Source organism: Pangasianodon hypophthalmus, chromosome 14 (genome assembly GCF_027358585.1).
Source record: "Pangasianodon hypophthalmus isolate fPanHyp1 chromosome 14, fPanHyp1.pri, whole genome shotgun sequence".
NCBI lineage: Eukaryota > Metazoa > Chordata > Actinopteri > Siluriformes > Pangasiidae > Pangasianodon > Pangasianodon hypophthalmus.
The window spans coordinates 11,389,320-11,410,468 of record NC_069723.1 but is presented as its reverse complement, the minus strand read 5'-3'; the positions used below and the strand labels follow the sequence as shown (position 1 = coordinate 11,410,468).

At 41.1% G+C, this 21,149-nt stretch overlaps 1 protein-coding gene across 3 annotated transcripts; it reads left to right on the top strand.

Moving 5' to 3' along the window:
* Positions 1-1,057: 1,057 nt before the first annotated feature.
* cluha (clustered mitochondria (cluA/CLU1) homolog a) lies at positions 1,058-20,621 on the top strand. 3 transcript variants are annotated; one of them, XM_026924196.3, is made up of 27 exons: positions 1,058-1,430; positions 5,838-6,031; positions 6,119-6,290; positions 6,391-6,534; positions 6,625-6,752; positions 8,037-8,191; positions 8,354-8,479; positions 9,220-9,367; positions 9,465-9,557; positions 9,635-9,915; positions 10,079-10,492; positions 11,526-11,851; positions 12,523-12,624; positions 12,712-12,812; positions 13,017-13,169; positions 13,258-13,320; positions 13,412-13,656; positions 13,998-14,082; positions 14,176-14,329; positions 14,766-14,905; positions 14,986-15,066; positions 15,177-15,302; positions 15,808-15,929; positions 16,030-16,123; positions 16,336-16,470; positions 16,567-16,640; positions 17,482-20,621. In XM_026924196.3, exons 1-27 carry the CDS (start codon positions 1,295-1,297, stop codon positions 17,609-17,611), a joined length of 4,122 nt encoding a protein of 1,373 aa, XP_026779997.3. In that variant the 5' UTR covers positions 1,058-1,294; the 3' UTR covers positions 17,612-20,621. The 3 variants fall into 3 exon arrangements, with proteins under 3 accessions (XP_026779997.3, XP_026779996.3, XP_026779998.3); XM_026924195.3 differs by having other exon boundaries at positions 11,526-11,938; XM_026924197.3 differs by lacking the exon at positions 1,058-1,430 and adding an exon at positions 2,353-2,493 and having other exon boundaries at positions 11,526-11,938.
* Positions 20,622-21,149: the final 528 nt, after the last annotated feature.

Here is a 21,149-nt window from a genome sequence, read left to right as displayed (position 1 = left end):
TGCCATTTGCATGACTGGTATGCATCATACTGTTTATCTTTACCTGTACACTGTTAACTTATTGCACCATAACCTTGTTACCTCATTTGAAATTATTTGCTATTTGCTCTACTGGATGGATGCTAACTGCATTTCACTGCTTCTGTACTCTGACAATGACAATAAAGTTGAACCTAACCTACCGTATTCCTTATAAACACCTTAAATACTGCTCTTGCACTCTTAAATACCATCTGTATCTTGTCCTTTGCACTAGCACGGTAACTTCTATATTTGCACTGAGCTGGTCTCTACTTTCTCTACCAGATATATACAGTACTGTGCAAAAGTCTTAGGCTCCCTATTTTTTTAGTTACAAACTTTGTTACAGATTTTTATTTTATGACTTCTACATTATTGATGGAAGGGTCGTCACACCAAATATTGGCTTTGTTTCATTTATTACTGTTTACTGCTCTTTATAGTATTTTTTTAAATGTAGAAACATTTAATTTCTTTGCATGTGCCTAAGACTTTTGCACAGTACTGTATAAATACCTCATATCTCTGTACAATGCACCTTGAATACTTGTACACCTTGTCATTTGCACTGTGTTAGTCTCTACTTTCTCTATCTCATACCTTGCACATGTATATGCATATATATATTTATACACATATTGCTATTTGCACTTCTGATTAGATGCTAAAGTGCATTTCGTTGGCTCTGTACTCGTACTCTGCACAATGACAATAAAGTTGATCTAATCTAATCTAATCTAATCTAATCTAATCTAATCTAATCTAATAAGCATACTGGAGTGGACTACATTGCATGATGAACAATAAGTTTCTGCCAGATCTGTATTTATAACTAGAATGTGGGGAAATAGTGGAGTTTACATTGGGACTGGAGTCTACATTGGGACTGGAGTGTACATTGGGAGTGGAGTTTACATTGAGAGGGGAGTTTACATTTTCAGTGAAGACAGAACGACTTTTTGGTCGTAACGCACTGATGCTTGAAATGTTCCGCTGCGCTTGCCGTAGCCGCGCTGTAAAGGGGAGGGACAAACACAAAGACAGAGAGGTCAAGAGGAGGAGAAAGCACGTGGGTCGGCTTGTACCCGGAGAACTGTCCTTCTTCCTTCTGATGTGGACTTGTTTTTGTGCTGTTGATGTGTCTGCATGTAGCTAGCTCACCTCGCTGACCGGACAACGCCGCTCAACACCACACACTTCTCCATCTGACGTCCCAAAAGCAACGGATTTCAGCTGCTCGGTCTGAAGGCTGGTAGTTTGTAGAGATCACATCATGGTGAGCAAAACGGATGAGATGCCAGCAGCAGCATCAGTGGCGAAGTGCGCCTCGGTGGAGCTCGCTCAGGAAGGAGAGACACCGAACAGCAAAGAGAGCAACAAGAAGACCGTGAAGGAGTGCTGTCCATGCGGTATGTGAGCCTCAGAGCATGTTTCTCCTGCCTAGATTCAGCTGTAGTGCGATCTGTGATAGACAGGTAGCTAAGTAATCAGGCTGCAGAAAATCTTGTGATCTGGTAGTCGTGTTATCATGTTGGAATGGAGACAGATCAGAGATGTGGACACTCAGATGACAGCTTCCATGTGTGCTCTCTGCAGTCACCTTAGCTAGGCTAGCTGGCTAACTCTAACAGTGACACAGTAACCAAAAGGACGTGTACCGTGGATGGAGCACTTCAGACAGTAGTGTGTGTGTGTGTGTGTGTGTGTGTGTGTGTGTGATTCAGGGTCTCAGGGTTGTGCAGATGGCTTGGTTGTGAAAATAAATGTCACTCTCATCATCATGACAGAATAAGAGCAGTCCCTTGTCAGTGGAAAGATCAGTGTGTCTGTATGAGGTGAAGTGTGATAACTCTCCACTTTGTGTTAGATCACTGATCACTGTGACTTCAGGAAGCTAGCAGCTCTCCAAGTTATTCGTTAGCATAATCGCATCATTGCTAGTTAGTCTTCTCGTGGTTAGGTCTAATGTCTTCGGCAGCTTGCTTTATCTAAATATACTCACATGTCCGAATAAACCTGTGTGGACTGTAATTTCTGGAAGCTAATAAGAGCGGGAGCTAGTAAGAGCTCCGTGTAGACGTGTGAAGCCTGGCCGCACATGTTCTGTACCAGCGTGCAGCTGCCAATGAACTGAAGGTCACCTTCATTGGAACGAACCAAATCAACACACATAAATAGGGGTGTTTGTACTGACGCTTTCCTCTGAACTGACTCTTTCACTGAGCTCTAAATGTTTTGAGATTATTTTGATATCGACTAAGGAATTAGTGTCATAACTTCAGTGTAGTTACTAGGTCACGCTCTTCGAGTTTACTATGCAGAGTTTTTTTCCACTCGTCTCCCCCCCCCCATACGGTTAGCAGTAGTATGTGCCCTGACCGGGAAGCGGAAGTTGCTGCACATGGAAAGTCGTGCTGCTTGTATGCCGATAGAAGGTTATTGCTACCTGTTCAGTATAGAGCGAGCCCATCGGTAAGTATTAGTTTTTTTAAGGATTACATTACCAAGATTAATGCCACCAGATTTCTGAAAGTTGCAAATCATGATCATCATCATCATCATCCTTTGATTCCGCCTTTATTTTAGTCGAGCAGCCGGCTAAGTTATACAACTTAGCGCGCAGTGAGTTGGCTAGCAAACGCATTCAGTGTCATTTCCCAAGGACCTTGGAATAGCTGCGCTTTGGTTAGAGCTCGAATGGAGTTGATCAGGTGGATGTGAGCTGGCTGTTGCAGGCTCTGTTTGACAGTGCTTGATCAGGTGATTACATCAGTCTGGCTAATGTAGGCTGCACATAAAGTGCACTGTCTCCTTGAATGGGTTGCAGCTCAGATTCTGACCTTTTACCAGTGCCAGAGTTTTGCAGGATGGATAAATCTACACCTGTGCATTTGTCACTTGTCAGAGAGGCAGTAGGCTCTGTGTGTGTGTGTGTGTGTGCTATTTAGACAGGAGATTTGGCCAGTCAGCAGGGGGTCTGTCTGACTCCAGGGTAAACACAGCTCTTCTTCCATGTCATGGCTTCTTAAGCACTTTTTCATCCTTGCTGCATATGGCTGATCCACTTACAGACAGAATACTCTTATTTTGTCACCTGGCTGTCAGGTTTTATGCTGTTGGAAGACTACAGATAGACTGTTGCAGATGAGTCCTAACATTTCTACATTACTACTGATGTGTGTTCATGAGGTTCTTGTCCAGAGCTTTATGGTGACAGGGTTCTTATGGGGTTAATGATTTGTTCCCAAACTCTAAAAGTTGCCATCGGTATCGTAAATGAACATTTGAAGCAGAGTGTTGCATTAAGAAATTATGAATGCTTCTTATTGTATGCCACACTAGTGCTTTCTTCTTCCCTTTTTTTTTTTTTTTTTTTTTTTTTTAAACATTGGATTAAACTGTCAAAGTCCTCTCTCTCTTTTTGACCTGCCAGAATATAGTGTGTGTGGTGAAGTGATTAAGGCACGCAGGGAGGCTGTTTAAAATTGCACACCGCTTGTAGAAAACCTGCACCATGGTCACTCTTTGAATGATTTACCAACAATGACTGACCTGCTTGTTTCATGATAACACTGAATAGTCTACTTAAGATTCTCCTCAGCACAGATTCCTGTCTAAGATGGAGAACCTGATGTGAAGAGAATTTCAATATAAAATTTGTATAAAAGTGATGGAGTGTGTACACAAATGCTTAGGATCACATCTGCTGCTGTGGTTTGGGATGATCATCTTTTTTGGGGAAATAGGAAGATGAGAATCATGCTGAAAAACCCTCTTATTGTCTGTTTATCCTGATTGTATTGTCGTACTTATGCAAAACTAATGGTTATTGGTCAGGAGTGAAGAGGGTGCAGGGCGGATGGACTTCACTCAGACTGCTGGGAGGGGACAGAAGGGCACAGGGATTGCCTTTGGAGTTGTGCAATATGGAGGTGAACTTACCCCATGCACACTTTGCTCTGTTTTTTGATGTTTTTAGGATTGGGCTATTAATAATGCTGGAAGCTCTTTAAAAACCTCAAAGCAGTTGAGTGATTCTTGCTTTTGTTTGAAAGGAAATGTGTTTAAAACATATTTATTAGTTTGTAATTGGTCTTCATGGAAGATTTTGACATTTTTTTATGCTGTATGGCTCGAAGGTCTTGACGTTTGTAATGTTGAAATTGATGTTGATAGTTTCTTCATTTCAGGTGTCTTTTTACATTTTTCCAGCCCTCAAATTAACTCCGCACCATCAGACACAGAGCTGGTTGGATGGCATCTAATGAGTTGTGTTTGTGTAGTTTTAAAGCGGGGAGGGCTTGGGGTGGCTCTGTTGCAGGGAAGAGGAAGGATTGTCAATATTTTTTTTGGAATTGTAACTGCAGTTTTCCTCAATGAAATCAGAGAGCTCTGAAAACAAACAGACAAACTCATTTAAGTTTAAGCTCTAAAGTGACATTGATGTGTGGTTTGTATAAAAGCCAGATTTCTGACAATTAAATGATGACTGATCTGTGTGTATGTGAGACCTTTTCTTTATCCAGTGCTCATTATATTTGTTTGATTTACTCCCTGTGTGTAAGGAGATGCCTAACGTTTGTTGCTAGAGCCCTGACCCCTTGACTGGTTACCTTGACGGCAGGCAAGGACAAGTTGCATTTGTCTGAAAGCAAATAGTGGGCCTTCTCTTGCCCTGGATGTATTCGAGCAAAAGCAGCTGTGGTGTAGTAGGGAGTTTGATAAAGTGTAACTTATCCTCCAGCTTTGAAGCAGCACTCTAGTCTGTGTACGATGAACATGCTGGTTCTGGGTGAGATGAATCTGAACAGATTCAGAGCGCTAGGAGTGGAGTGAGGTATTCAAGTGCTGGCATGGATGTAGTCAGCTGTGGAGTTTGGCTGGAATGTTCACATTCTCAAGATGAGCAGCTGCTGTTGTTTTTAAAGAAATCTCTTTGAACAGCCTTGTTGAGCTCTGTTGGGGCTGTGACTTGGCAACTGATGTGTGATTTTAGTTTTTTGTAACTGACTGGCTTAGAGCAGGATGTAGAGATTGCACAGTTACTATTGAGATGGTCATGTTGGAATTATGTTAATTCCAAGCTCCCCACTTGACTTACAAACTCTGGAACTCCTCAGAAGCTCTCACTTTGTGGTATGTGAAGTAACTTAACATTGGGTTGGTCTTTTAACCCGACTGCTGGGTTACACATATTGGGTAGTTTAATTGGGTTATTTGTTTCATTACAGGCTGGGTTAGCTTGTCCAGTCTCATAATGGGCCAGCTTTTAACAGACTGAACTTGCTGAGCTTATATTCAGCCTACAGCCTACTTCCTTAAAAATAAAGCCATATTGTTGGCTGTTTTCAGGTAATTAGTGCGTGCCTCTTTGTGTAGACCATAACATCAGCATTTAACTTTGTGTCTGTCAGACATTCCCTATCATTTTCTAGTATTGACTACATAATTAACAGTATAGTGTAGCTTTTGAATACTATCTACAAACCAGTGAATGACGTTAAGGCACTGAGTACATTTCCATAAAACCAGCTATTTTGTGAGTCTGAGAAGGTGGACAGAGCGAGCGAGCAAGCAAGAGTTTCATAATGACTGTAATTCAATGTGACGTGAATGCATGGTCATCTCTGGTTTCTGTGGCATTAAATAATTGTGTACTTTTGGATACTTTTGGTCAGAGTAACCAAGACCCGTTTTCCTCAGCAATATACTTCCTATTTGTGGAATCTAAATATGATCATTCTAAATGATTGGCCCTGTATGTGATGTGATGTGATTAATTTCTGCCAAAATCTGAGCACTACTTTTCTCCACAGCACACAGTGCAGCTACAGCAGTAATGAATGGTGACGGAGGACATGACCAGACCGAGGAGACAGAGTCCAAGCAGGATGGCAGCACTGATCCTGACGCCGGTGACGACTCCAATGAGCAGGAAGTGATTGTGATTCAGGACACTGGCTTCACTGTGAAGATTCAGGCACCAGGCATTGAGCCCTTTGACCTGCAGGTACATCAGCTCTGGTCCTGCTTTTGAATACAGAGAGATGAGAAGAGGAGTTTCTTCATTTAAAAATACTCCCTCTTTCCTATTCAGGTGTCTCCACAGGAGATGGTGCAGGAGATCCACCAAGTGCTTATGGACCGTGAAGACACCTGCCATCGCACTTGCTTTTCTCTGCAGCTCGATGGCAACGTGCTGGACAACTTTGCCGAGTTAAAGTCCATCGAGGGCCTACAAGAAGGATCCTTGCTCAAAGTGGTGGAAGGTATAGAGCAGAGCTGTTTTTACTCAATTGGTTGTTTTGTTTTTTTTTTTTCTTCTCTCTAGAGATTTTTATGTATCTGTCCTTTACTTTCACTCTTCAGAGCCTTACACAGTACGCGAGGCTCGCATTCATGTTCGTCATATAAGAGACCTGTTAAAGAGTCTGGATCCTTCTGACGCTTACAATGGAGTAGACTGCAACTCTTTGTCCTTCCTCAGTGTCTTCACAGATGGAGATCTTGGAGGTGTGTGTAACAGTTCGTTTACTTGCCAACAGAAACAGCTGCAGCCTGATCTGCTTTGATTTGATGCCCATTATGTTCTCACTCCTACAGATAGTGGCAAACGTAAAAAGAAGGGCAGTGAGCTTGAACAGATTGACTGTACTCCCCCTGAACACATCCTGCCTGGCAGTAAAGAGCGCCCCCTAGTCCCCCTCCAGCCACAGAACAAAGACTGGAAGGTAAGCATCACCCTGCTTTCACAGCAGCAAGCGACAAACTTACCATGCATTTTTTATGTACGTGCACGACACAGAGCCACAATTTCAGCCACAGCGATGTCAATTCTATGCAAATTAGGTTTGACACCATCCAACCAGGACAAATCCAAACGATTGCCTCAAACAGTTTCTTAGACCCATTCTTATGGGCATGTGGTCCAACTTTTCTTCAGTTCCCCCCTTTAATCTCAACCTGCAGTTGGTTCCTATTTACATTTTGATGCACAAAAATGGAAGAAAAACAGGGTTTCATCTTATCCTGTCATATTTGACTTCTCATTAAATGTTTATAGACATTATGAAAAAAAAATAAGGAAGGAAGTTGCAAGGATGCAGCAGAGGTTGTTGGTGCCTCTGGTGAGTGTACATAGCTAGTATAGATAGATTGGTTTGCTAATCTGCTAGCAAAGCCAGTATGAAGCTAAAACATGTGAAGTAAACAGGCAATTTTCACACTGATTACAGCATTATTTAATTTGTGTTTAGTTGACTTTAGAAGCTACATACATTATATGTCCAAACGTTTGTCCTGATCATCACACCAATACGTGCTTGTTGAACATCCCATTCCAGATTTAGTCACTACTTTGCTGGTATAATAACTTCCACTCTTCTGGGAAGGCTTTCCACTAGATTTTGGAGCGTGGCTGTGGGGATTTGTGCTCATTCAGCCACAAGAGCATTAGTGAGGTCAGACACTGATGTCCTTTGAGGAGGCCTGGGGTGCAGTCTGTGTTGCAGTTCATCCCAAGTGTGTTCAGTGGGGTTGAGGTCAGGGCTCTGTGTAGGACACTTGATTCTGCCACTCCAACTTTGGCAAACGCACAGGGGCATTGTGATGGTGGAACATGTTTGGGCCCCTTAATTCCACTGAAGGGAAATTTTAATGCTACAGCATGCAAAGACATTCTATACAATTGTGTACTTCCAACTTTATAGCTACAGTTTGGGGAAGGGCCACATATCACTACCTTTTGTTCAAGTGCCAACGACAACGGTCGCTTCACACCCACTAGAGATGAACTACAAGCAACATGAGCGACTTGTCACTTCCTAGTGTGAATGTAGGGTCTAGAGGCAAAATTACTACCATACAATAACCACAACACTCTCTCAAAAGTGTACTGTGATGAAATGTATTTGAATATTGAGATCATATTGATGTATTGGCCAGCCTTAGTGCACAACTCCTGTTATTGTCTGACATGGAAATTCATCTTTGCTTGTAATGTACTCTATCTACAGCCACTTCAGTGCCTCAAAGTCCTCACAATGAGTGGCTGGAACCCTCCGCCAGGCAACAGGAAGATGCACGGAGATCTCATGTACCTGTACGTTGTGACTGTAGAAGAGCGGCACGTCAGCATCACTGCCTCCACACGCGGATTCTACCTCAACCAGTGAGTACAACCAGACCATATTGTAATTAGCATCGTCCTTCTCTCAGTGTGTCCTTTACTTTTTCTGTATTGTTTATATAATGTTTTATCCTGCTCTTGTTCTATATTTACACCACCTATGGCTGTTTGGTATGGCGTATAATTATAATGTTGCTTGTTTAGGTCCACCACCTACAATTTCAACCCTAAGCCTGCCAACCCCAGCTTTCTGAGCCACTCTCTGGTGGAACTGCTGAGTCAGATCAGCCCGGCCTTTAAGAAGAACTTCACCGCCCTGCAGAAGAAACGGTGAGGGCTTAATTTAATTAAGCATGTTTCCACGTAGTTTCAAGAATTATGGAGAATTATGAAGGAATTTAAAAGTTCCAAAAATACTCTGAACTCAAACTACATTTTTCCTGTTTTCTACTGCACTGCAGGAAAGCAGTTTCACACGTTTTTTTTTTTTTTTGCGCAACAAGCCACTAGCAGCATGCACAGTACTCTCCTATGACGTGTGACATACCATATATGCAAAAATAAAAGCATTGTGGAAACATTCTGTTTTGCTGGTGGTGCTGTGCTTCTTGTGATATAAAATTAAAAGAAGTAATTGGTTACTGGCAAAATATAGTTTTATATGAGAGAGTCAGTCATTAGGTGAAGCAAATTTGGCCTTTGACTAATAGTACTGTTTGGTGTGACCAGTATCCTCTAGTTCTTGCTATACAGAGAAGCACCTACTTTGGAGTGCAAACATTTTTATTATTAAAAAAAAAAAAAATTTAAAAAAAAAGGTTCCTACGGCCCAGGCACTGAAATTGGTACTCTGTATCATCCCATGGAAACACACCTGAAGATGTTGGAAAAATCCCAGGGTTCTTGAAAATGTTTCTTCACTGGAAACATATGTTTCCATCCACATATTCTATATAGTTTGTAATTTGTTGATTAAGTATTTCTTGAATTAACACCCTTTTCACCTCTCAATGAGTGTCCACCTTTCTTGATGTAAACAAATGAAATATCTTGAAATGATTGTCCTGCAGAGTCCAAAGACATCCATTTGAGAGAATAGCCACACCGTTCCAGGTGTACAACTGGACTGCTCCTCAGATTGATCATGCCATGGACTGTGTGAGGGCAGAGGATGCCTACACCTCCCGTTTGGGATATGAAGAACACATACCTGGCCAGGTAGGCGATGCATGTTTTTGTCCATTTGCATTATTATTGGATGTCTGTACCCTTTAGAGAGTGGTCTTGTTATTACATCTCCTCTGCCTCTCTGTAGACCAGAGACTGGAATGAAGAGCTGCAGACAACAAGAGAGCTCTCCCGGAAGAACCTGCCAGAGCGTTTGTTGAGAGAGAGAGCCATTTTCAAGGTAAGCGTACAAAGAACAAGATTAGTTTGATGGTAGAACCCAGAGTAGCTCGGGACTCAACCCCAAACTTCTTTTAGGTTCACAGTGACTTCGCTGCAGCAGCTACGCGGGGTGCCATGGCTGTAATTGACGGAAATGTGATGGCCATCAATCCCGGTGAGGAGACGCGTATGCAGATGTTCATCTGGAACAACATCTTCTTCAGCCTGGGATTTGACGTCCGTGATCACTACAAAGAGCTGGGAGGAGATGCCGCAGCACACGCCGCCCCCACCAACGACCTGAATGGCGTGAGAGCGTATGGTGCAGTTGATGTGGAGGGGCTGTACACTCTAGGCACTGTGGTTGTGGACTACAGGTAGATATGCACCAATATTTGGTAATAATTACTTCATCCTTTATAATAGTTTGACATCATGGCACTACATGTTTACTTTTATCTGTCTTACTGGGTAACATTTTACCTGAAAAGCAATCGTAATATTGTATATTACTAATTATCGGTGCTTGCTTAACCGCAGGGGCTACCGCGTCACCGCACAGTCCATCATCCCCGGCATTCTGGAGCGCGAACAAGAGCAGAGCGTCATCTATGGCTCCATTGATTTTGGAAAGACTGTGGTGTCCCACCCCAAGTACCTGGAGCTGCTTGAGAAGACGAGCCGGCCTCTGAAGGTGCAGCGTCATCCTGTTCTCAATGAGAAGGACATGGCCGTGGAGCTCTGCTCGTCTGTCGAGTGCAAGGGGATCATCGGCAACGACGGGCGCCACTATATCCTAGACCTGCTACGCACTTTTCCTCCTGACCTCAACTTCCTGTCTGTGGAAGGGGAGGAGCTAAACCCCGAGAGCCAGAAGCAGGGCTTCCCTCGACAGCATCGTCACCGCCTGGCCTGTCTGCGCCAGGAACTCATCGAGGCCTTCGTAGAGCACAGGTATGCTCTGACCAGCACTGCTTTTTGAAGGAATGTTTGACAGACATGTACTAATGTTGCTGATCAGTAATTAAGCAGGCAGACTGGATTGAGTGTAATATGCAAATCATACCAGTTTAACAGGTACATGTAGTTTTCTTTTGTGTAAGCATTTTATAACCTTTCTGAATTTAGCTTAGTTTATTACTAATAAAAAAAAAATTAAGTTGCCATATTAGGTTCAGTGAATATTATGCAAATTAAGGTGTGTTAATCAATATAGTTGATCATATTATTTTCACTAATTTCTATAATAATAATTTATTATTATAATTTATATAATTATAAATTATATTTTATTATGGAATAATATTTCTATAAATTTGCCAGTTTAAGTATCTTTTTTTCAACTTTTCATGGGCCAGAGCAGTGACCAGTAGTTCAGAGAGATAAAATCTAATGTGTCAGTAGCTCGACAATGAAATTATTAGGGTTGTGCAATACATGACATCATCACGTCTCATTGACTGCATAGTAAGAATGATGTGGAGCAAACTATTATACACACTCAAACACTGCATTCGTGATTTCTTTTTTTTTTGAAGTATATAATGATCATCTGGGTTCATGCTGTTTCCTCCTGATAGCAAACATGGATACAGAAAAGTTACTCTTTTTTTCAATCCAAAAAAACCCCAAACCAAATAGTTACATTCTAACTAACTGAAAGACATCAGCCTTATCCTCACTTCTTCATGCAACTGTATATTTTTTTCAAAGGTGCAAAATAATCTGCCTTAAGACAATTGTTAACAGCATACATCCATCTGATATGGGTGCATAAGTGAAACATTAGTAATGTCTTTTTATCTTTGAAAGAAAGGGGAGACTTCACCTTGCTAGCCCGTTTATACCAGTCCCTGGCCTAGGGAAAAGTGCAATTTGAGAAGATTACTGATTACTTTCTGTCCTTTGTAAAGATTACTGCTTTACAAAGTACATACAGTACTGTGACTCATCAGCTTTAACTGTGGTAACTTTCTGTGGGCCAAAGGTATCTCCTTTTCATGAAGATGGCAGCACTCCAGCTGATGCAGCACAAAGCAAATAAAGACGGCAAGCCTGCAGCCATGCCTGAGAACACAACAAGCGAAGCTGAGATTAAGCCAGCATCAGCTCCAGAGGCCCCCGAGAACCCCACCGAAACCTCTGTCTCGCCAGCTTCCTCTGAATCCACGCAGACACCTGAGGCAGCTGAGAACCAGCAGGCCACAGCTACAGAAAACTCTGCAGTAACCACTAATGGTACCGTCTCATTGGGTGCTGATGAACCCACAGGTCCAGAGAGCCAGAATGGAGGCTGTGACAGTCCTCTGGAGGGTAAGGAGGCCCTTGAAACTATACCAGGATTAGCTCAGGCTAAAGAGCTGGCTGAATCTTTAGCAGCAGAAGATGGATCTGGGATTGGTAGGTCATGCGAACAGCTAAACATGAGCTGTGAGAAACAGGAGCACACAGCTAACAGAGATGCAACAGATCTTCCCTTGTACTGCGTATGCTTGCTTTTAGCTGTCGTCTTTGTCTGTTCTTGCACTATCAGACGCACTTCCTATTCCTGTTTTAGTGCATTAGGAGCTTGGCTGACCCCTATGAAATCAGCATCTCTCAGTTAGTGTGTGTGCTCCTGTTCCTGTTCAAGGCTCATTTATGGAAAAATCTCAAGAATTGACACAATAATGTCTCTGTCTTTCTCATTCTCTGTTAATTTCCAATAACACACTCACTGACTTGTAACATGATTTAATTAATGAAATCAAATTGATGAAGAATTAACTTGTGGTGAATAACCGGTGATGGTTTGACTCCTGCTGATCAGTCTGCCTACTCTGTGCTAATCATCCATTTAACACATAATTTGATCTGTTTGGTACTTATGTGCACTGTTTTATTGTCTAACTGGTGTGGGTTTGAATATAATTACAGCATTGCAGTGTGTTATAGTTATAGTGAATTGTTTATAACTGTGCATTTTGTCTGTGGATCGGAAACAGACCCCAAAAGCCGAGAGGTCGTCCTGAACGCTTGCAAAGCGGTGGGCTCTATTTGCAACACTTCCTTTGACATTCGCTTCAACCCAGACATCTTCTCCCCAGGTATGAAAACTACGAGCATTTTCTGAATCTTAGTTTTTTTCCAGCTTGATATGAACAACTGTGATGAGCTCTCTTGTTGTGTTGTAGGAGTGCGTTTCCCAGAAGAGAGTGCTGAAGACATCCAGAAGCAGAAGCAGCTTCTCAAAGATGCAGCAGCCTTCCTGGTGTCTTGTCAGATCCCATCTTTGGTGAGTGATATTTACATGGAGTTATAGTGAAATAGGGGGCGTCACAGCCTCACAGCTCCAGTGTCCAGTGTTTCCTGAATGTACCCTGTCTCCTCCGTGACTCCGTGACCAGGATAATGCGGTTACTGGTGATTGGGGATGAAATGAATGGAAATTATTTATTTGTTTTTCAACTTGGTGACCACTGTGTTTCTTCTCTTGCAGATAAAAGACTGTTTAGACCACACTGCCCTGCCAATGGATGGAGCCACGTTGACCGAGGCCCTCCATCAGCGTGGTATCAACGTGCGCTACCTCGGCAATGTGCTGGAGTTTGTGGACAAGATGCCTGCAAAACCACAGCTTGATCATTTCTATGTATGTAATAAGGCTCTTAATTCTCATATTTCTTTTGCTTCTTGGCATTATGCCAGTGCTGTACTTGATCCCTTTTTCCTCATTACAGAGAATAGGAATCACTGAGCTGATCACAAGATGCACCAAACATATCTTTAAGACCTACCTCCAGGTGAGCTCTCAGTTTTCATGAACTATGACTTTTTTTTTTTATGCACTTTGTTTTATGCAAATTTTCTTATTCGTGTGCGTGCAAATTGTAGGGTGTCGAGCTTTCAGCCCTGTCTGCTGCAGTGAGCCACTTCCTGAACTGCTTCCTGAGCTCTTTCCCAGACGCCGTGGCCCATCTGCCTGCAGACGAGCTGGTCTCACGCAAGAAAAACAAGAAGAGACGGAACAGAGTGCCTGGAGGAGGAGACAACACGGCCTGGGCCAGCCTGACCCCCAGCGAACTATGGAAGAACATCTGCACCGAGGCTCGCACTTATTACCACTTCGCTCTACAATGGTGAGGAACTTTTGCATGTGACTATTTCTATATTGTAGTAGTAGTAATGAGAATCTTTATGTACCTTACAGTTGAATTTGATCTTAATTCAGATTCCTTATGCATCTTGTTGATTTCTGTAGCATATATTAGTGCGACCATTTGCTGGAAAAAAAAAAGGCCTTAAGTGTTTCATAGTGGTCATTTTTCATCAAATGCATGCCACTGTTGACATTTGAAATAAAAAAAAAACAATAATCCAGATTGCAGTTAAATGTCACACAATCCAAGCAGAATTAAAAAAAAAAAAGCAGGTGAAAACACAAAGTCTGCAACTTTGTGCTCTGTGCTTCTTTTGGCAGTGAGAGTATGGACCAGGCAGTAGAGAAATATGGCCTGCAAAAAATCACCCTCCTGAGGGAAATCTCCATCAAAACTGGTATCCAGGTAATGCTTTTATCGAGCTGCCCATTTTAATGAATGTCTGGTAGATGGACACTCTGGTCTGCAATGAGGCATTGCTTTGTGCTGTCTCTGCAGATCCTGATAAAGGAGTACAACTTCGACAGCCGCCACAAGCCGGCTTTCACAGAGGAAGACATCCTGAACATCTTCCCAGTCGTAAAGCACGTCAACCCTAAAGCCTCCGATGCCTTTCATTTCTTCCAGAGCGGGCAAGCCAAAGTCCAGCAAGGTAATGTAACCGATCTTTAAAACAGCAACAAAACCATCATTTGATTTTAAATGCAGGAGATTAAGAAAATGTAGTGAGTGTAGTATATTAGGCTGGAATGTCCTGCTGTTTTATTTCTGAAGGACTCTACTGGTTTAGGCTAGTCATGATGGGTTTTGTGACCGATGGTGAAGCACAATGTGGTACGGGGGTCTGATTCTTTCATATTCACTTTACACAATTAAATTTAAATCAATTTTTTTATATAGACTTTTTAACAATAGCGGCTTTACAGAAATCTGGATATAAATAACAAATTTGGAAATTCCTAAATATTTAGAGTATCTGTATGGGGACCATCCACAGCAGCAAGTGCAGAAAGCTCCAGTGCAGATGCAGAGCATCTTATTTGCAGGGTATGTCATTAATTTAAGTGGTTGCCCCCCTGTGTCTTTAGGTTTCCTTAAGGAAGGATGTGAGCTGATCAACGAGGCCTTGAACCTCTTCAACAACGTGTATGGAGCCATGCACGTGGAGATTTGTGCCTGTCTGCGCCTCCTGGCTCGCCTCAATTACATCATGGGAGATCACCCTGAGGTCCATGCACACATGTACTTCTCACTCTATTCCACACATAGCTTTGAATTTCTCCTTACATGGAATGTTTTCCTTTACAGGCCCTCAGTAACCAGCAGAAAGCTGTTCTGATGAGTGAGAGAGTGCTGGGTATTGAGCATCCTAACACCATTCAAGAATATGTGAGTGTCTGGACAAAAACTACTCGCACTTCTAATAATCATCCTTGAATTATTGATACAGTAAGATTTGAGTGACTTGTAAATTTTGCATTTTTTTTTTTTTTTTACAGATGCACTTGGCTTTGTACTGCTTTGCTAATGGCCAGCTGTCCACTGCACTGAAGCTGCTATACCGTGCCCGCTATCTCATGCTGTTAGTGTGTGGAGAGGACCATCCTGAGATGGCTCTGCTAGATGTGAGTTATAATGAGTTATTATTATGTGGATAATACCGTGATAAATGTTTGCTTAGTATTAGTACCTCATTCTCACACTTCACATACAAAAAGTACAGATTTATAATTATTCTCTATGTAAGTCATTATAAATGTTTCAGCACATTATTCTAAATTTAAGACACAAATTGACATCTTGGAATGTTCATGTCACACAAAATAGTTATTTTTAAGACTTTAAGCCATAAAGTTTTAAACCTTTCAACAAACCTTCACATCCTTATATATGTCATGTAAATACTGTGGGTTTTTTTCCCCACTCATTTTTGGGTGGCATTGTGGGCTCAGTGGGTAGTGTTGCTGCCTCACAGCTCCAGGGTCCAGAGTTTTGCGTGTTCTCTGTGTGTTTGTATGGGTTTCTTCCAGGTTCTCTGGGTTTCTTCTGGTCTCATAGGACTTTATATTTCCAATGTTCAGTGTATAATGCTGAACTAAAACCCCTATTTGTTTTCTCTCCCTTTTACAGAGCAATATTGGTCTGGTGCTACATGGAGTGATGGAGTATGACCTCTCACTACGCTTCCTAGAAAATGCCTTGGCCATCAACTCCAAATACCATGGACCCCGATCCCTTAAAGTTGCCCTCAGGTACAGGGATTGTTAGTTTTCAGTTAGAGTTAAACACTACTAAACTGGAATGTGATTTTTGGTCCTCTCTGATCTCCTCTCTGCATGCATTTCTGTGCAGTCACCATCTTGTGGCCCGGGTATATGAGAGCAAGGCTGAATTCCGTTCAGCTCTGCAGCACGAGAAGGAGGGCTACACCATTTACAAGAACCAGGTACATTCTTGCACACACAGCCACATTTAGAGGTGTTGATGTACATTTGAGTGGAACCTTGCACTCACTCACTCACCCACCCACAATATCTACATACTTTTCTAAATATATTACACAGTACGACCTGCTGTGCACAAGGGCACTAAAAAGTGAATCTAGGTAGGATCTTTGGTGAACTAGAATCAGAAATGTAGCACTTGTCTTCTTGACAGGTTGGTGAAGCTCACGAAAAGACCAAGGAGAGTTCAGAGTACCTGAAGTACCTCACCCAGCAGGCTGTGGCCCTACAGAGAACCATGAACGAGATCTACAAGAACGGCTCCAATGCCAGCATCATGCCTCTCAAAGTAAGTTCGTCATTTCCTCAGTATTCATACATTGTTATATAGTTTTTGGTAGTTGGCTATGAGTTGATTATTCGATTCTGTTTGTTTTCTGTGCAGTTCACAGCTCCAAGCATGGCCAGTGTCCTGGAGCAGCTCAATATTATCAATGGCATCATCTTTATTCCACTCAGGTAGGTTTGACACCACTAGCACTTGCACGTCATTCACTATATCTTTTAAATGTATTTCAACCAGGCATGATCCGGTACTTGGTTCTATCATGTACTACAGCATTAAGCACGCAAAGTGTTCCACAGATGTTTGAAAGGCAGAACTGTTGCTGCACCTGCCCTGCATTAGAAATATATTAACAAATGCAAGATCATTGAAGATCTCATGGATAGGTTAATCTAATTTAAGGGTGAACGCTTTCAAAAAGCTTATGGCAGTTAACATAAGGCATGTCACATGCAATTTACTCCACACAGATTTCAGTGTTCACCGATTCTGCTGGATGTGCGTAAAACACCAGTTCATGTGTCATGCTGTGCTTCTTTTACACACCGTCTTTATGAAGTTTATACTTCACTTAGGCTTACAAGTGGAAACAATGGAGGCATTCATATCCTACTCTGTGCAAAGATGTTAGGATCGTGCCGCCTGTAGAAGCATAGCGAAGGGTTTGTACGGTAGTGGTCTCGTAGATAACCAGAAGAAAGATTCAGGCGCTGTTTGTTCCCACTCCCACTGTCAACATGTTATAATTACAGCTGGCCAGACTTCAGCTGTCCCCTTTACTCCATGTTTCATTCACACTGTTGTACATTTGGGCTTTTTTTTTTTTTCATTTTCAAAACTTGTAAGCAGTTGCAATTAAACAAATGGTGCTGTACATCACCACTAGAAGTGATGAAGCATGAAATGTGTCCAGAATACAGGTTTTGGTAAAAATGTAGTAATTGTATCTTGCCTGATTTATATTTCTGGTTTTAACTGAGCAGTAACTGTAACAAATACCTGATACCCTTGCAGCCAAAAGGACTTGGAGACCCTGAAGGCGGAAGTCCAGCGCCGGCAGCAACTACAAGACTCTGGGAAGAGTGAGGAGCATCAGGAGAACGGTCAGCTGGCACTGGACGACAAACTTCCCGTTGATGATTAATCCCACAAATATATACCCTGTAGCAGGGAAGGCCATGATGCAACAGTCATCTGCTTGAACCTGTAGAACTGAGAACTAAGCTGTGTAATTTAAATGAGTATATTTGAGCTTAAAGCGGAGGGAACAGACAGGGAAAGGTACAGCAAGCGGTACAGTGAAAAGCAGTCATGAAAAGCATGGAACCAGTGTTTAATGTGGGCAGGCAGAGGGCCAGACTGAAGCTCTCTTGTTGTTACTGTTTTCCTGCCGGTTTGTCTGAAGCTGGTGACCAAGAATGACCATGATGTTGTATGCTAGAGCCTTATCCATGCATCCGTCCATCCATCCATCCATCCATCCATCCATCCATTTTCACATCTCACTCTCTTTCTATCGTGCTGAGCCCTCACGATCTCATCTCCTTCTCCTCTTTAGGAGTTTAGGAGTCCAGGCCCTAAACTCAGTGCAAGCTTCAGAGAAGTGAAGCCCAACGCCACCACTTTCACTCACCACTATCTGCAAACTCAGGTGATTTTCTATGCTGCCCTAGATGAGAGCAGAAACAAAATTCAGAAAGATGCACAAGAAATGAGACAGAGGCTGCAGAATGTACACACTGTGGTCTAGCTGTCAAAGACCAGTTACAAATAATGGTCCTGTTATGTCCCGTACCATTAACATACCAAGTGGTGGCTGCTGTGTCTTCACAACGTTACAGATGTGTGTTCTCATCTAAAGCTTTTCAGATTGATCACAGATGTTCTGTAAAAAGCTACTCTTTTCTTTTTGTAATAGTAAGTGTGTGGGGGAATTAAAGCCATTTTATATCCTTCATCAAACCATTTAATTTAAGCTTTGTCTGTTTTATAGAGATATATTCAAAAGACATGTATGTCTGTGAGGTGTGACAAACTTGATTTATGTTGATTGAAATGCAGGTTCAAAAGGTCCAGCTTAAATTTGATCATTTGAATCTTTATCTTTTCAGTTTTTTTGTGTGTGTCTGTGTTTGTTATACTAGTGCAGAGATCATGGGAGGATTCCTCTACAGCTACCACTGCTGCTGTGACAAAATCATTCTAATCATATTTTTCTACATAGTTATAAACTTGGGATGACTAGCGCAAACTTGAATAATGGAGGAACATGCAGTATTTGGCACTTTAGCATGTTGAAAATCACCGTTAATATAGTGTATATGACAGACTGGACTTCTTTGACACTGACATAACAGATTTTATGACACTTATCATTCATTTCCAGCAGTACAGGACCCTTTCCTGTATTACTTTTCTTCCTATTATATCTACCTTTCATTACTGTATCTTTCCCTTCACCCATATTTAGTGCACTTTTCCAAAACTAGCACCAGAAATGGATTGAGAGAGGCTGCTTTTGTGTAATGTACCAAAAAAAAAAAAAAAAAAGAAAAACGAGGACAAACGCCGTGCTTGCCTGTATAAATGCTGTGCGGCTCTACCTTCCAAATGCCAAACTTGTTGCTGTGATAAATGTAAAAATTTAAAGCAATAGAAATGCTGGAAATGGCCGTCTATGTGCTGCTGTAGTCTGCACTTAGAGGGAAGACAGATTGCTACACTGATTGTGTGTGGTTTTTTTTTTTTTTTCTTTTTTCTCCTTATGGAAAAAAAAGTTGTTTTTTTTTTTCTTTTTTTTTTTCTAAGAACAGGGAAGGGGTAATTGGATGTTTTACTGCTTACGAACAAAAACGGAGCAAATAACCCTGTAAATGTGTGAGATTTGTGCCTGTTTATGCTTTATAATGGAACCAGGTTGGTATGTGTCCTGTCTTTCTATGCCTTTCAGAGGGTTAAAAATCTTGATTAGGCTCACTGTGTTCCATTTTTGTTGTTGCTTTAACCTTTGTTTGCCTACCAGTGCTTAGGAAGGAGCCACGTTGTATGCTGGGCTTGTCTCAGGCTGCAGTACACTTGGTAGCCACTAAGGTGTGTTCTAATCTAACAAAGGTTCTTTGCGCTCAACTTGCAATTGACAATAAATGCAGTTTATAATGGAACACAAAGCATCATTACTAATTTAAACTCTGTGAATGCAGTTGCTTTCAAGTAGAAGTTCATTAGGCTTGATGATTAAAAATTATCAGAGTCCCATAGTTCTAAATGGCTGGAATATTTAACACAATTGTTGTATATGCCTCCATAACAGCTGACACGTTTGTAAACATTTTTGAGCATCATTGAATGTATGCAAAAAATTTTATTGTTATCAGTTCAATTCAGTTTTTTTTTTTTTTTTTTTTTTTTTTTTTTGCATTTCACTGATGAGAATTGGTGCAATAGAAAACAATTTGTCATCTACATATTTAGTTCTTATTTTTTGGATTCATATTTTTTATTTAGACAAAGAGGATGCAATGCAGTTTACATAGACGCTTACAGTTTTAAATTGGAATTGTCTGTCTTTATAAGTTTGCTATTCTGAGTGGTTTGTGTTCACAAAAGTGAATGTGTGAAAATTTGCATATAAAAAAAGAAATCTAATATTTAAAAAACCCAACAAAATCTGCAGATTTTTAATGTGCTGAACATTAATTGCACACTACACCTCTCGTTTTGAGAATGTTCTACAAACCAGTCAACATAATACAATCTTCACAATCAAAGCATTCTCAATCCCACCATTCCTGATGTAGCTTTCAGATATTTGCTTGTATGTCTATGATCTGATATTATCTCTAAACTCAACTATAACTCTAGAAAATCAGCTGTCATCAAAAAACCCACCAGTGCTGCTTTAAGACACAGTGTGTTAAGTTCACCTCACCGTCACCTGCTGTCTAACTCACACTCACATCCGAACCTCTCTGTTTTCCTCTTGTTTTGGATCCCTAAACCTGCAGAATCTGTCCAGACCATTGTGTCTGTCTTTCTTTTTCTTTCTTTTTATTTTTGATGTGAAACCTGTCTGTTGTGCTTCATAAATAATTATCTAATTATTTTTGATCTGAGTATGCTTTTGTATTAAAAAGAAATAAAGGAACTAGCAAATATGGAGTGGTTTCAGTGAAGTTTAACAGTCTACAAGTATTGAGCCTGTAAACATGTACATTTCTACTAAAGTTCTTGCATAGTGGAGACGTCGCATGCAAAGGTTCACTAATATACTAATCATGTACCAATGTAGGCTTGTTATATTTTATATAGTATATATTAATATAAAATATTATATATAAATTTTATATAATCATTATACAATCTTTGTACAAACTGGACAAGTTCTTGGTTATTCAAAAGCACCAAACATTTTTGGATATGTAGTTTCCTTGAAAATGTTGCCTTACTCCACCATTTTAAAATAATTTGCATTACTCTGTAGTGTGTGTATATAGATATTTTCTTTATCCCTAAAGAATTACACATCCCTTACTTACCTCACCTTTAGCCAAAATATGAAGGGTTTGTCAGTATTTATTTTAGAGCATCAGATTTTAAATAATCTGATTTGCTTCTAAAGCACATGATATTCCTTATCAAGTTAGTTACTGATTTTGTTTTTATTTTATGCCTCCTCTATTTGC

What these genes read in the sequence shown, in the direction of transcription:
- cluha (XM_026924195.3), top strand. Translation starts at nt 1,295, where the DNA reads ATGGTGAGCAAAACGGATGAGATGCCAGCAGCAGCATCAGTGGCGAAG. An exon ending in ACTGTGGTTGTGGACTACAG is followed by an intron (nt 9,916 to 10,078) that starts GTAGATATGCAC and finishes GCTTAACCGCAG; the next exon opens with GGGCTACCGCGTCACCGCAC. An exon ending in GAGGCCTTCGTAGAGCACAG is followed by an intron (nt 10,493 to 11,525) that starts GTATGCTCTGAC and finishes TGTGGGCCAAAG; the next exon opens with GTATCTCCTTTTCATGAAGA.